Raw genomic sequence first — 15,627 nt, 5'->3', positions numbered from 1 at the left:
TTCCTTAAAGATATTCTTGTGGTGAGATCAAGATCCAGCTACCAACACTGTAGGTTATGTAGGTTAGCTGTCTAAGCTCCCACTGTAATTATTAGAGATCTTGTCAATGGAAGGAGCTGTTCTAAGTATTCATCTGACCAAGTTTGATTTCTACTTTTCATTGTAATTAATTGACTCACTTTCAACCATTTCTTCATTGGAGATAACGGAAGCTCAGACACCTTGCTCACATGAAGACACCTCTACTGAAGAAAAGTGAATTCAAATCCCAGTCTCAATGGTATCACAGAAAAGAAAGCTGGCAAAATTAAATCCTGGTGTAGCACTGTAAATGTGACCTACCTGTCCCAGTACGATGCAATTTTTTATCAATAGATTGATGGTATCAAGTTGAACCAGAGAAATAAATAGGCCTTTTAATGTCATATTGTTAGGTCTTCATAACTAAATGTTTGGATTTTTTTTTCCTTTGAATTATCTCCAAGAGTAAAGATAAGTTCCAACAACCAGTGCAAGTGAGCAGTGGGTTTATAAGATGGTGATTGTCCCATTATAAATTCCTGAGTACAACCTTTATGCTAACTCTTTTTCTTCTTCTCACTGAGGAAATTCTCACAGAAAAGGTTTACATTCCCATTAAATTATAATTGTGCTGTTAACCAGATTGGTGGCAAATTAATGTAATAATATATCAATGAAAATAAGAAAGAGCCTGAAAACAGTTTTAGTGCAGTAGGTAGAGGCTCAATGGCAGAATAATGATAAATAGTGCAAACCCAAGTCGAGGCAACAGGGCTGTCTAAGAGTTGCCTCTAGTGTAAAACCAGCTTTTTAGTGAAAAATGTACATAATTTCCAAACTGAAGGTAAGTTTCCCCCTCTAGAGGCTAATGCAAAGAACTACTTGCCTACATCTAGTTTAGCCTCTGGCTTTAGATGTGGGCAGTACCAAATTAAACCCTAAATCTGGATGCAGTTGTACTCACAACCCAGATCCAATTCTAGGAGTTATATGCCGATAGTTTTTAGTGACTTGATTATCAAAGCTCCAGCTGTAACTTCTGGTAAATGCAAGCCATCTCACATCTTCAGCCACTGCGGTTACATGTCAGCTCTTTGCTTTCTTCTTTGTGACCAGCCTTTTTATTTCTCTCCCTCTGTATTCCCAATTTTATGAAGGGCTGGACTTCACTCCTTTCTTCTTGTTTAAAGAAGATATGAGCTTTGCCAAATACATGGCTCAGGTGTTGTTCACATTCACAACGGCTCCTGAGTTCTGCCCAGTTATGGGCTTTTAGTGAGATAACATGGAGTCTAACTGTGGTTTAGCAAAGCAGAGACATTCCCTGCTGGCAATACTTATTAAATACTTAGAAGCAGGAAGAAATCTTGTGTTTTCAAAATAGCATGATTTAGCATTCATTTAGCTTTTCCTAACCTTTCTAAGCAGGTATCAGCTCACAGAGATGGTTTGGTATTTCACCATCTCACTGACAATGCCATTGAGAGCCCTTGATGTTAAATGACTTAAATGTGCTCTGCACCTTAAATATGTTTTCCCATATACTCTAAAAATCATCCCTTCCATTCGTTTGGCATTGGTACTCTGCCAACACGTCAGTGTCAGCTATACTATGCTTTGATATTTTACTGTAAGTACAGCACTGTGAGTGCCATGCAAGTAGAAGTCAAAGGTTGCATACTGGATTGTGCAGTGTACACTGGTTTTAAATAGGAAGAACAGAGCCTTGGAGGCAAGATATAGACAGGACTCCATCTTTACTAATCAGCTCTAGGAAAAAACAATTAGCTTATTGGCATGAAAAGCTTGTACCATCTCCAAAGTCTGTTTTGCATTGAGCTAATTAAATGAATGTGGCATACCAAAGATACTGCCTGCTAAGAAGTATACATACTTTTTCCCTTTTTAAAAATCATGCTATGCAATATAACTGGAAGTCACCTTTATCATCAAATCACTGATTTTCTACTTAAATCAATGACTTACAGTATGAATGAGGTATGGATTGCATGAATATAATTCATTGCTAATTGCTACTGTGGACATAAAAGCTATTTTGCCTTAAAATGAAGATGGAAATGTGTTTCATTTGTATGTACTCCACTTTTGTCTCATATTCTTGATCTTTGCTTAGAAAGTCTTACGTACAAAAATAAAAGTGAATGGTGCCAAATCAGGGTAATTTATTAAATAAATGGAATGAAGGAAAATTGCATTTTACCTGACCAGGCTTACTTAATTGAAAATCAGTCCAAGAAACTGTTATGTCTTCTGAACAATAACAGGAAATGTTGATTTTTCTGCTGCCCTTGGAGTCTATAGAAGAGTAGAAGAAATCTTATGGCAGAGACTGAATACTTTGGTTGTTTCAGTCACAGCAAAGGTTTCATTCCATTATAACTGCAGTAATTGCATGTATTGAAGTCTAGCAGGGAAATGCTGCACACTGTATTTATCTTTATATGGGAAACTTTACGTTGCCTGCCTATGCAGTGTCAGCTCATATCATTCTTTGTGAAATGTAATGATGGAATTGGGGCATGTGGATCATGATTTGTAGGTTCAATATACCATAAACTCTTCTGGTTTCAGCTAGCAAAGTAGGTCTGATTTTATTTAACAGTTCACACAGGACACATGTGCTTGGGTGACAAACTACCTTGTTTTCAGTTAGTGTAGGTCAACTTGTAAGAAAATAAACACATCCAAAATTTACGTCATTAGCTTAACATGGAGTATTACAAAGTAGTGCTGGTTTATGCTGGGACAAGTGCCTAATTAATTTGCGTTAAGTTATCTGAATTGGTTTCAGAATAACATTTTTACAGTGATTTCTGCCGCAATTCACAATATGTACATGCACTTTTCAGAAACAAGTCCCAGTTTTTTGTTTTGGATTGTTGGTTTTGTTTGTTTGTTTTTCCTTTAAATCCCAGTCTCTGAGTAGATACTGTGTCACTGCCATAGGAAAAAGATTTTTTTTTTTTCTGTTCTTTTTCTTGGTTTTTAGGGTCTTGCATCCAGATACTTTCATCAATAAAATGACATAGAGCAGATGTTTTCAAACACATTATTGCTGTGGCAGGATGTGCAGCCACAGCATGTGCACAGTGACAGCAGTTTGGGCAATTCAAGTGTTAGACTTTTGGGTGGATGATCCAGATTTGCATGGTGGCTGCATCCAGTCTCTGTGCTTTCAGAAAGAAGTCACTGCATAGCTAGATACCCTATTTATGCATAATCTGGTTTTGGTGGGGTTTTTGTGGGCTTCTATGAGGCACCAATATTCTTTTGTCTCTGAGGCTCTGGAGTAGAAAAAAAAAAGCCGAGATTAGTTTTTCTTTCTGCTGTAGTTTATGATAAAGTTTTATATGCTGAAGCTTGAGACCCCACATACTGGAAGTGTTAGGTAATGGATTGTGTTCACTATCTTGGATTTCAGAAAGCAATTCTCTCTAGTACATTCATTGCATTTTGAGCTGGTTTTCTCTCGTGTTCACTTACAACATTAAGCATGTTCTCAATCCTCAGGAAATTTATCTCATTTAAACAGTTCTAAATTATTAAAGCCAAGCACACATTCCTTCTGTCTTCCAGTAGGAGAAGTATATACAGGAGTTCATTGGTAAAAATTTTCCCCAATAATTTTTAAAATCAGTTACTGTATTACAAGTTCAAGACTTCTGTGACCTAAACCATTAACTTATAATCTTCTATCTGTTGATTGTTGCAATCAGGAAGCAAAATCTTTTTTCAAGAGTAAGTAGTTTTAAAATGGTACTAGAAGTTTCTAATGAAATGCCTAGATTTCTCAACTACCTTTTTCCAGCCACTGGTAATAAATACATCCAATTCCTATAAATGCTAAGTGAGCTCATGTGTACATGAGGGTAAATTGGTCAGCCACAATCTGCCTGTTGTGCTTTTCCAAGAGAATGCAGCTACTGCATCCCTCTCCCATCCCACTTGTGAGATGATGGGAAGGAGGACAGTCTGAGGGTCACACATGCTACCTTGGTGAGGTAATGGGGATCTGGCGGACCAGTCCTAGCAATGGAGCTTGTTTTCCAGATGTGCTCACATCACTGTCTTGCACAACAGAACACTACCTACGAAATGGGTTTTTTGGCCATGTATATCCAAGAAGTAGCCTTACACCTTGGTACTGCAATATCAATCCTAGCTGATATTGTGACCATATGTTATCAGAGCTAACTACTATATTAGTTCTGGCTACAGATTTACAAGTGAATTTCTGAGTATAACTCCTCAAAGTTACTAGATATGTCTCTATTAAGAACATGGAATTTATAAAGGTGGGGCAAAGCACTTCAAAGATGAAATTCTGAATTATGGTCCCAGTGCAAGTTGGGGAGGTGTCATTCTGGTGCCATCATTGCCACTGATGCACCTTCCTGCTCTCTCTTCAGATTGGAGTCAACCAGTGAAGCCCTAATTTATCCTTTTTGGTGTCAACAGGAATACTTTTAGCTCTCTTTTCTTTTCTTAAAACAGCTAATATTTGAAAAAAAAAAAAAAAAAAAAAAAAAGGAAGAATGAACAGTAGGATAGATGAAATTAGATCTGTTATTTGTTATGATCAAGAAAGAAAATCTTTTTTTAAATTGGGTAATCTAAAAAGCATTCTGCAGATTTCTAATTATTGTTCTTATGTACAATTTAGAATAAATGTTTATACTCAAGATATAAGCTTCTGAAAACAGAGGTTCATTAAAAAAATATTGTAAAATTCCTATTTAATTGTGGTATGTCTGTCTTAAACTGACAATTAGCTTCTCACAGTGTTCAAGACTTTCATCTTTAGATCCTGTTTTACATCTTTACAAAACTATGGAGAAGAAAAACTCCATAATGCAATGCTAAGTATTCTATTTTTACTTTCCAGATATATATAATTAAAATTTGATGCTGGTGATAATGTGATATTTGGTGCCAGGTTTATTTTTGATCTTTTTTTGTTTGTTTTTGGTTTGTTATTTTTTTTTAATATTAAACTAGTGTTAAAGATTTTTTTTTCACTGTTTTAATTTCAGATTTGGATTCTCTAACAGGGCATGCATTTCCAGGTAAAGTGGACAGTTAGATTAGATTATTTTATTTGTTTGTTTTATATTGAATTTATTGAGATTTCTTTGGGGGGTGGGTAAAATTTAATTGTTGTGCTTCTGACATTTTTTTGCATGTCAAAACTGTATTGTCAGGGTTTTTTTAAATTATAGATAAATGAAGAAGAGGTAGTTATTACATGCACTAGTTTAAAGAATAGAATTAAACATCTGCTTTAAATATTAACTATAGTACCTTTAATATTAAACAAACCAAGGAGAGAGAAGTATTAATCCAAAATATCAAATCCTAATTAAAAGATTTTAAGTTAATTCAAACTTGCACATGATTCTGTAAGAAAGAAAAAAATTCATCTGGTAGTGTTTAGGGAAAACTAAGATTCAAGAAAGACAAGGCTGAGTTCTCTTACTAGAAATGTATATGAAACAGGTTTTGAACAGTAAGAACATCATTTTCAGTAAAGAATCAAGAAAGGATGAGAACACAATTATGTTAAGTCTCTGGATTCTACTTTAAATTTAACTTTAAAAACATTCCACTCAAAAATTTTAGAATCTTACAACTATAATTACTTAATTCAAACATTTTGAGTTGGGAATTTTTTAGCAGAAATACAGGAGCAGAGACTTTGATGCTCAGTGATCATGTAAACTTCTATGTAACTCTGGTAAAAATGTTTACACTGGAGGAATATAAATAAGCACTCTGTGAGATAAGGTAAATCTCTGCTGCAAATGTGCAGACACCTCATGTACTCAAAATTCTCTTGAATAATCTTTCAGATGAACAGGTTGTGAAAACTAAGGCATAATTTTTGTATGCCAAAGGGATTTAGGTAAAATTTGTGATGATATTTATCATTAGAACAATATTAGTCTTCATTGTGTAATTGACTCCTAATGTGTCTATTGCATAGTATAATATTCCTCCTTCAGTTTTTGTTTAAAAGAGTATTATTTAAAACTTATGAGACAGTAGATTTATTTGAGATTTTCCAAGCATTCCTGCATTGTGGCCATTAAGTATGATATAAGAAGCTCAGTAAAACAAATGATGAAAAAAAGATTAGAAGTTCATTATCATGAAACTTGTGTGCAGTGTGGAGCAGATCCGGGTACAGAGTCTGTCAGTGCTATTTGTACTCAATGTCGTGTTCTGAGTAGTCTGGTTTGGTTTGACTAAGGATACTCATGGAATAATGTACTGTTTAATAGGGCCATCTTGTAAATATGATATTCACAATTGCTGTCAAACGTATGCATGTGTCACCAAGATAGACATTGAGACAAGCAGTATCGATGTATCTTTTTTTTTTTCTCCTTTTTAAAAATTCAGTCTGCTTTTGTTTTTACATTAATTTTTTGTGTTACTTGATAGTACTATCATGGTGTGTCCTGTTCTTACTTTGAAATATGACAGTCTTAACATAATGATAATGACTGATACTGACAACAGAGTTTTATATTTATATGCATGCTTCAGAATTGTGGTAAAAAGAAATCATCCTTATTCTGGATGGAAAATGTCCTGAATTGCAGGACAGGTGAATTATATGCCTATGTTACGTTCCAAGTGTAGCTGTGCACAACTCCGTCAAATGTCCCATTATTTAGCACAGACAGAAATATCTTTGAATCTAACTCACTGTCAAAGGGATGGAGGAGAATAGTATAGGTAGCTGAGAAGAATGAAAGCCTGAAAACGTGGACTTGACTTACATAGATCTTTATTTGGAGACTCACAGTATAGACATGCCACTGTGCAGCTCACAGAAATTGCTAGAAGAACCATTTCTCATTTTATGCTTTATTTGACAGAGTTGAGCCATACGCTTTTCACACAAAATTGTAAAAGCAGCAGAATGTCCTGTCTTGTCTTCAGCTTTACTTGCATTTAATAATAAAGTCAAGACAGTATTCTGCTAAAATAGTGTGGATTGCATAGTTACAGATGTAGCTAAATTAAACACCAAAAGGGATGCTTACATATCTAGTTATACTGGAAAACACAGAACACTAAATCCATCCTGATACCTGTGTGTAAACATGAGAACTCTAGGTAGGCTAAAGCATGTTAATTTTCAGGAGACAGAAAAGGTCAAGGTGTTACTTATGCTTCTTCAATAGCAATTAGTTAATTGGATATGTCCAGATGATCTTAGTGTATTAACAGGTGATTTGGATCTCACACTGAACAAACACAAAACAAACTCAATTGACATTTCCATTTATGTCACCTTGGGAAGAGCCCTCCCTTTGAGCTAATCTAACAAGACTCATTAACAAGACCTCTAAGGGTATGGTGATCCAACAGTTTTTCATTTGACCCTTGGCCAGTGCTCTGCAGTAGCAGAGTGTGAAATGGCTCTGTCCCAAAAGGCAGGCAGCTGTGTTAGTGCAATGCTGAGTGGGTGCTAATGCCAGGCCCTTCGCTGGGCAGGCGGATCAAACCTGGCTCCGCACTGACCTAATCACAGAGTTCCCAGGTCGGTCGGAGGTGGTTTTGCATCCAGATGGCTTCAAATTCATGTGAGCTTACATTAATATATAACTGCTTGGTGAATTTCAGGCTAAGAAAAAGTACTTTCCCTGTCACTACTTACCCCTGCATCAGCTCCCCTTGTGTTTTCTGTAGATGTGGGCAATCTCTGCTACTTCAGAGACAGATCAGCATATAAACCACACCAAAGTATCTGTCTGGTTTTTATGTGGAAGGAAAAATAAATTCTTTATAACCCTTGCAGTTGATCAGGTGAAACCCTAAAGTACGAGATTTGATTATAGTCATTGTCTTAATGCAGAGCTGCAAGTGTTATGGGCATGTTGAGAACTTCCAGAAGCTGGATTAAAGCATCTCTTTTACAATGATATCTAATCTCGTCCTAAAGCTCCAAGCAATGGCGAGTCCACCAGCTCCCCTGGTAAGCCGTTCCAATATTTAATTACCCTTAGTGCTAGGAAATTGCAATGTTGTGGAAAGGTTGAATTTGTCTAATTTCAGCTGCCAGTCTTCCTTTTGCTATGCCTTTGTCAGTAAGACTAAAATGTCTCCCTTTTTCAGATATGTTTTCTGAACAGGTGTCTATGAAAAACTGATTATTTGCAGTGACCTGTTGAAAAGCCTATGCACGCAGAAGCCTGTGCACCTTTTCTGGTTCTGCCACTTGGCCTAATGAAGTTATTGCCTTGATCTGCAAACCTTACATCTTCCATATCTTTAGACTATCACAATTTTAACATCCCTATGACTATTAAAAATTTATATCTAGGAGTCAAGACACCTTTCAACTTTTGTTCTGGTAAATTGGATATGTTATATTCTTTAAGGCTCACACTGTAAGACTGGTTTTCTGACAGCTGTCCTAGGAACTCTCTCAATTTTTTCAAAACCTGTGAGAACTATAGAGAATATATTAATGTAGAAAATTTGTAAATGCTGTATATAGAAGCAAAGTAATTTCTTATTTGTACATAACACCTCCTTTCTCACTCTCCATTTTTAGGCGTTTAGCTACAGTTCAGAACTGCCAGCTCATGTTGCAGTGATTGTCTGTGTCAAGCAATCCAAGTGGTGATCCCAAAATTCAGCTGATAGGAGTGAATGTTTTTCCCCTAGTTTGACGTGGCTAACGTGAAATTAAAGGTGAAAGGGAATGCCTTATATGGCATTATGGATGAAATCTAGATTTTTCCAATTTGCTCGTACCTGGATGGGCACCTAGTTTTGGGTGATCATTATTCCAAAGAGGAAGGAGGATTAGCCACCATGTGTGTCTAGGGAGCAGGATGAAAAGAAGGATAGAGACTTAAAAGCATGTAAGAATATGAAATTTCCTCCTAACTTTCAGGAGCCTGCTAAACAGAAAATGTGGTGCTGGCAATCCCTGAAACCAGAGGCTTTTTCTCAGTGTGCTCAATCAAGCTACTCTTATTTACTCAGATAATTACATTCCTTTGTAATCCCACTCGGGCCTTCATGGCAGAACCTTGAGAAATCTGTCTTCCAGGATTATGTTTTTTTATCTGACAAATAACTGTGCCACAAACTGGCTCACAGAACAGAATCTCCAATTCTGTAGATCCAAGTCCTTTGTTCCCAGATGTCCCAGTCTTCTATTTGCTTTAAAACACATTTTAGTGACAGTAGTTTGTCCAAACTGTTGCAGTAGCTTCTCCAAAGCAATTATTTCTGTGCCTTATAACGTTTTTTTCTTGAATGGTGATGAAGAGATGGAATTTTGGACTCTAGTTCTTATTTGAAGTATAAGTTATGTATTTTGTATTACAGTCTTTGTTTGGATAGATGCATAAACCTACAGTGAATATAAAGACCGAAGTGAGGGATCCATAAATCCCAGAGGATTGTCCTTAGCAGTGGACTGCTCACTCAATTTATGTCTGTTGCAGCATAGCTCTTGCATTTCTTACATTCCTTTTCTGTGCAATAGCCCAGAGATGGAGGGAAAATGGCTCTACCCCAGGTCCCCATGTATACAGAGGCAGTTATAGTTGTTATTTAAAAAAAAAAAAAAAAAAAAGCGGGCAGGGGGAGGGTTGTTTCAGATATGTTACTTTTCCACACTCAGATGTGAACTCGTGGTCTTGGAATGGCAAAGGCACCAAGGTACTTATTGCTACACTGAGTTATGCTCCATTCAAATACATCCCCCAAACCACTTACCTATACCTAATATCTTGTATTAACTCACCTTGAAGATTAAGAGTATACCTTTGACACATAAGAACTCCTTGGAGAGAGTAGTTAATAGCAGTTATCTGATTTGCTTTCCAATGGCTGTGAAGTGTGCCTGTGAATTCCTGTTCTGGATCACATATGTATTTATTAGGAATCTACAGTAGATAATCCAAAAGCACCTTCTGCTACTCTGTTTAATTTTCTTTTAATTCTGCTCTAGCGTGGAGTATTTTGTCCTTTCCTTACTACCACACCAAAGTATCTAAACTCCACAGACTTTGTTTTTCATTGTGTTAATGATGAATACTGTTTTGTTGTAATTCATCTAAATAGGCTTGAGGTTTTACAAAATACCTCGGGGACAATGTCTGGCTGATTATTTATTCTAACCGTTCTTCATTGTGGGCAATGTAATGCTAGATTTCAACTACAAAATGTTTCTTTTTTTGTTACTGAAAGTCATTTAATAGTCTAGGGAAAAGACTTGTCTTCGTCACTGTCAGTAGACCTAAGATCGAGCTAAGTGGAATGAGCATTACTAGGTCTTTGTATATAGCTCGAGCTATGGTAGGAATGTGGCACATGCAGTCCTGTGGGAGGTGTTTAGAGAAAGAGTGTCTCAAATGCTAATCAAATGCAATAAAACACAAAATATCCATTCTAAATCCTGGGTGTATCTGATCAAGGTATTTGGTTGGTGACCTGTTCATTTTCCAGAAGAAATAACACTTTGTCGGTATAATGAGCATCATTTCACAGGTTAGTTAATAGCCTACTGAACTGTGCACTTTCCTATTAGCAGATCTGCTAAGTCTAAAAGTTAAATGGATGTTACATTCATTACACCAGTACTGGGACTTTGTGGCTGAAATCAAAGTTTATCTGAAAGTGTCTGCTCAGCCATATTATTTGCAGTTGTTGTAGCATTGAATCAGAAGCACAGAAGGTCTCATCTTTATCCTTTTTCTCTGCCTTTGTCCAAAGTATGTGTAAGGTTGGGTCGAATATTAATGAAGAATTAATGTTTTAGAACAAATAACGTGGAGTGGAATTTAGTCCAAGAGTATCAACAACAGAATATCAAAGTTCAGTGTTATTTGATTTGAGCTGACAGATCTTTAAAGAACAAATTTGGAGAAATTATTTCACAGATGCTTTTGGCTAGCTATCCTGTTGATTTTATCGAGGGAAATGACTGCCCAGTGAATTGAAGTCTGGCTAATTTATTTTTTTTTCCTAACCTTTCTACTGAACTTTAGTGACATTATTTTTGATTTACACCAAGTTCAAAAAGAGCAAGATATTTCATCTTAGGCTGACAACAAGCTTGATTAAAAACAAAACAAAACAAAGCATAAAATGAAAGCCATCAAACCATGGGGGGGGGGGGGGGGGGGGGGGAGGGAGGGGGGAGAGGTGGAGTATGATGAGTTAGTAAACAAAACAAAACAAAAAAAAAACAAAACAAAACAAAACAAAACAAAAAAGGTCACTCACAGATGAGCTTGCTTCGTGCTTCTTGTTCTGTAAAATTCAATGGACAGAATCACAAAGAAGAAATAAGCCTTCTTTCATCTATTACACTTCATCTGGTATAGGTCTTATCTGGCTTCATAACTTTTTTAGCTCTGTTAATTTCTTATAGTTCTGTGTTTGCCCCTTGACTTTTCTGTCTCAAGTAAAAACTGTGAGGAGAAAGCTTGTGTGTACCCTATGTTTCTGTTGCCTTTAGAGTCTTGATTAAGATTTAACCGTGCATAGTCCTGCTGTTCGAAGTATCAGGCTGCCAGATGCATCTGCAGGTAGAAAACCAAGCACAGTGAAAAGTCTAATATATGAATTTACACTGGGGGGAAAGATGAAAAAAATATTTCAAATTGATTTAAATTTATTTTGTGAATTCTTTTATTTCTGACCTCTTTCAGGCTCCTGGTCCAAAATAGTTTATGAGTTTCCCATCTGTGTTGCTTTGGAGCCTGCCTCTTACGGGTGACTGAGCAATGAGGATTGCACGTCACTGAGCAAACCTTTCCTGGGGTCAGGATGCAGACAGCATGTGCACTGGGGAAGCTGAGCTGGGGCATGCACAGCGTGGTGGTGTGTCCCTGCTCCAGAGGGCAGACTTAGTCACGGAGTAACAAAGATGGCAAAACACAAAGATGACTAGTCATGCAGGAACTCAACAGTTGTGTGAATTTCCGTCCAGTATATAAATATTTATTTCTGTATTCTCAATTTCACCTGTTTATTTTCCACTTAAAAATTAAAGGGATATGAATTTATCTTGAAAATGAGGTAATTTCAGAATTAGAAGGAGATATATACTCCTTCTTTGAAATTAAGAGTTTCACAGAGGCATATGGAGCTGGTGCTTTGCCACATGGATTTATTTTACTTTTTAGGATTACTTGGTCTCATTTCTTTGGTTCCTCACTATGATTTATAGACAAGAACTGTATAAATAGCTGTTGGTATAGAGGTATGGGTACTACTAGTCATATCTTAGACATTTGTATAACATGTTATACATGTATAACATTATACAAATACATTTGTATAACGTGAGTTATACAAAGTCTCAATGAGTTCTGCACAATTCTTGATTATGTTTAATATCAAGTCAAGGATTTAATTTTTAGTTGTGCTTTTAATTCATTCTTTTTTGGATATTTTATTAATTATTGGTTTTAAGTGCTCTGTGGTACTTCATGTTAAGGGTACAGGATGAATCAGAGTAATTATATACCTCATTCACTACCACCAAACAGAATTAAAAGGAAGTAAAATTTAAAAAAAAATAAAGATTTGGGCTCTCCTAGATACTGCAGAACTACATGATGTATCTCTGATTTGCAAATACATGAATTCATGGCTTGATTCTTCTTTAATTAAACATTTCTTTTTAGAAAAATTGGAAACATAATTGTTTGAGAGCTTTAAGGGCAACAGTAATTATGATATTGGGTTTGTCAAATTATCCCGAACATTCTATTAAGGCAGCAATTTTTCTGAACTGTCATTCCACTATTCTTGCTCTACATTTAGCCTGTGATGCTGCTGGAAATTGTTTTGAATCTATTATGCTGCAGAACATCTTAAATAGCCCCAGCACTTCATAATGTTAAGAGAAACGGGTCAAATGAAGACTCTGAAATGTTAGTCTCCTAAAAGAAATATATGCAGATTTTTTAAACTAATTCTGTAGTCCGCAAGAACTCATATGAAGACAGATATTAAATTAGTATTATAGCCAAAGGCAAATCCTTAAGGAGGATAATTTAGATTTTGAATTGAAAAGAGGACCACCATGTTGGCTCAAGGCATAAATTTGACATTAATCTGCCAAAGTGTGGAGTTTTTATAGATTCTGACATATCTATGAAGTACTGTGTATAGCTATTGAGCTTTTCATTGTAGTTACTATTAAAGGCCATCTTGTTCTAATTTTGCACTAGATCCTACATTTCTTTGGGAATAAACTCACTGTTTTCTCTATAATGCTGTCAAGAAGTAAAAAGAATTGTAATAAGTTGAGACAGAAGTCTGACAGTCAAAAGTTAGTTTGAGTTCTTGCAAACTCTGCCTCTTGACTTAAAACCTGTTTCCTTTAGTTCCCTTGTTTTCATAACATCGATTAAACATAGCTTTTTTCACAGCTAAATAATGAAAATGTTTTTAAATTTTCAGGTAGTAGATGCTTAATATACACAAGTATGAAATGATGAGGTATCTATTTACTGTGATTATGTGCTGTCCAAAGCTACTCCTTAGGTACATGGTCAGACCAGTTTGTAGCAACTGAAAGTTATACCTAGAATATTATACAAAATAAGTAGTTCATATTAGTACATATTTTTCTAGGATATATATCTGTTTTCTAGGGCACAATATGAATCATGACCATCATGATCCTCAATGGCCAATTAATTGATCCACAATACCTCTCTATGAATTTGGTTTGTTTGTGTATGCAACAAAGAAGATTTAAAAATAACAGTTCTATACTGTAGTTCTAAATTATTTTTTACATATTGATTTCTCAAAGATTATTTTCCCTAAAACAATATGACCTCGGAATATTGTTTAAATTTGTAATTATATCTTTGAAATTTATATTTATGTCAGACCTTAAAGTTTTTACTCCTCTTGAAATGAACAATCTCAATTGTGAATTACAAAAGCTATGACAAGGAGAATAGATGTTCAGATAACTCTTTACAAGCCAACAAAATCTTCACAGAAGTTTAATGTATTGCATAGATCACAAGTCAGGTATTTTATCGCTGTTACAAGATTTTCAACAAGAATAATTCATACTGCTATATAAATATGTTCTGAAAATATTAAACGACACTACTCAAAGTTAAAATGCCATATGCAGTCTTTGCTATTTCAAAATAAACTTGATGACAGAATTTAAATTTTGTATTTGACTTGGTTCTAGAACTGTTTCCTGATTCAGATCTGAGCCCGGGAAGTGTTCATAAGGATCAGAGTTGATAGTAACTAGTATTTTCCGTAGCTATTTCTACCTCTGACTAAATATGGTTGTGATTCCTATAACCAGAAATCTTGGATGTGGCAGTGTGAGACTTATCTATCAAGATCAGTGACTTGTGTATGTGTGTTTGATTTTAATGCAAGACTAGGCACTGTTAGATAATATGGAGGTAACTTTTACAGACCTGGTGATTAGCATTCAATCAATTTCCTGCAGAAACGAGGCATTTACTATTCTTTCTAGTTTAGCAGGCACACTCAACCTGCATCTCAGGTCAAGAACTTGAAATTGCTGTGATGAAATCTGTGAGAATCTGTACTGTAGGACGATAAAGGCTAATGCACTGTTTAAGTAGCATAACCCAATGATCATTTATTGTGTATATTCAGCTGAAGGATAAAAACACTGTTGTAATAATTATGGTAGTAGGTGTAATACTTTCTTTTTGATATCAGCTGAATACTTAAGCCTTCATCAAAGTGCTACATTATAAATACTTAATATGAATTAAATAATAGGCAGGTTCTCTATATTTGTTTGAATGGATGTAGAAGTAGTGGATTATTCCTCTGTCAGAGCATCTTTGTTTGGAAACAGGAGTGAGTTGCATTCTAGCTGGAAAAAAACAGCTAGCTGCCATGGTTACTTTTTACATGTGTTGTAGGTGAAGTTCATGAGTGGCATATATTGCATCTCACACATTGATCCCTGAATCTGACTGCTGCTGTCAAATTTTCATGTTACCTACCCACAAGGACGGGTGATTGTATGCCAGCACCATAGCTGCTTTTCCAACTACCTGTGTCAGTTCCTGTCTTTGGTGCACTGTTCAACTCACCAAAATGAAAAAATAACTTCGAAGTCAGATAAATTATCTGCTTCATAGTACCATGCATAATTAATTCTCAGCTGTGAAGTTAACAGCTTAGTGTTTTTACCTTCCATATATTTGTTCAGGAAGGAAGATCTGTGAAGAGGTGAGTGCCTTAGGGTCCTTGTCAGGTGCTCAGCACAGGAGAACTTCGGAGACAGAGCTAGCACTTCATTATGGAGTCTATCAAGTGCAGTGGCCAATACAGCTTGCTCCCAAAAGCATCTGTTACCCATGGACAGGTGGTGATTCACTTGCTGACATCGATTAGATCTCTCCTCCAGAAGGAATTTTTCCAGCCTCACTGAGAAAATAGTGTGAGACATTATTCTTTGCAAGGCAAGGATTGCAGGCTGGCAGTCCTAAACTTCCAGTAGATAGAAATTGATGGTGCTCCCTCTGATCTTTCCATTTAGATCACAGCTACTCAAGTGTGAAATTTCAGAGTACC

At 35.9% G+C, this 15,627-nt stretch overlaps 1 protein-coding gene across 9 annotated transcripts in view; it reads left to right on the top strand.

Annotated features, from left to right (window-relative positions):
• DLGAP2 (DLG associated protein 2) overlaps nucleotides 1-15,627 on the top strand; it is a 477,131-nt gene that overhangs the window by 310,133 nt on the left and 151,371 nt on the right. For 2 of the 9 annotated variants that reach the window (XM_033009917.2, XM_033009918.2), the window contains exons 3-4: nucleotides 5,076-5,108; nucleotides 7,910-8,029. The exons of 4 other annotated variants lie outside the window; for them this stretch is intronic. Coding sequence is in view for 1 of the 5 variants with exons in the window: in XM_042803362.1 (XP_042659296.1) it covers nucleotides 5,076-5,108 (33 nt within the window). In the remaining 4 variants the exon portion in view is untranslated. The remainder of the gene's footprint in view (nucleotides 1-5,075; nucleotides 5,109-7,909; nucleotides 8,030-15,627) is intronic. 3 more of the 9 variants (XM_033009920.2, XM_033009919.2, XM_042803362.1) reach the window with 2 other exon arrangements.

Source organism: Tyto alba, unplaced genomic scaffold, assembly GCF_018691265.1.
Source record: "Tyto alba isolate M040663 unplaced genomic scaffold, T.alba_DEE_v4.0 Super-Scaffold_40, whole genome shotgun sequence".
Taxonomy (NCBI): Eukaryota; Metazoa; Chordata; class Aves; order Strigiformes; family Tytonidae; genus Tyto; species Tyto alba.
This window is presented reverse-complemented; position numbering and strand designations above follow the sequence as displayed.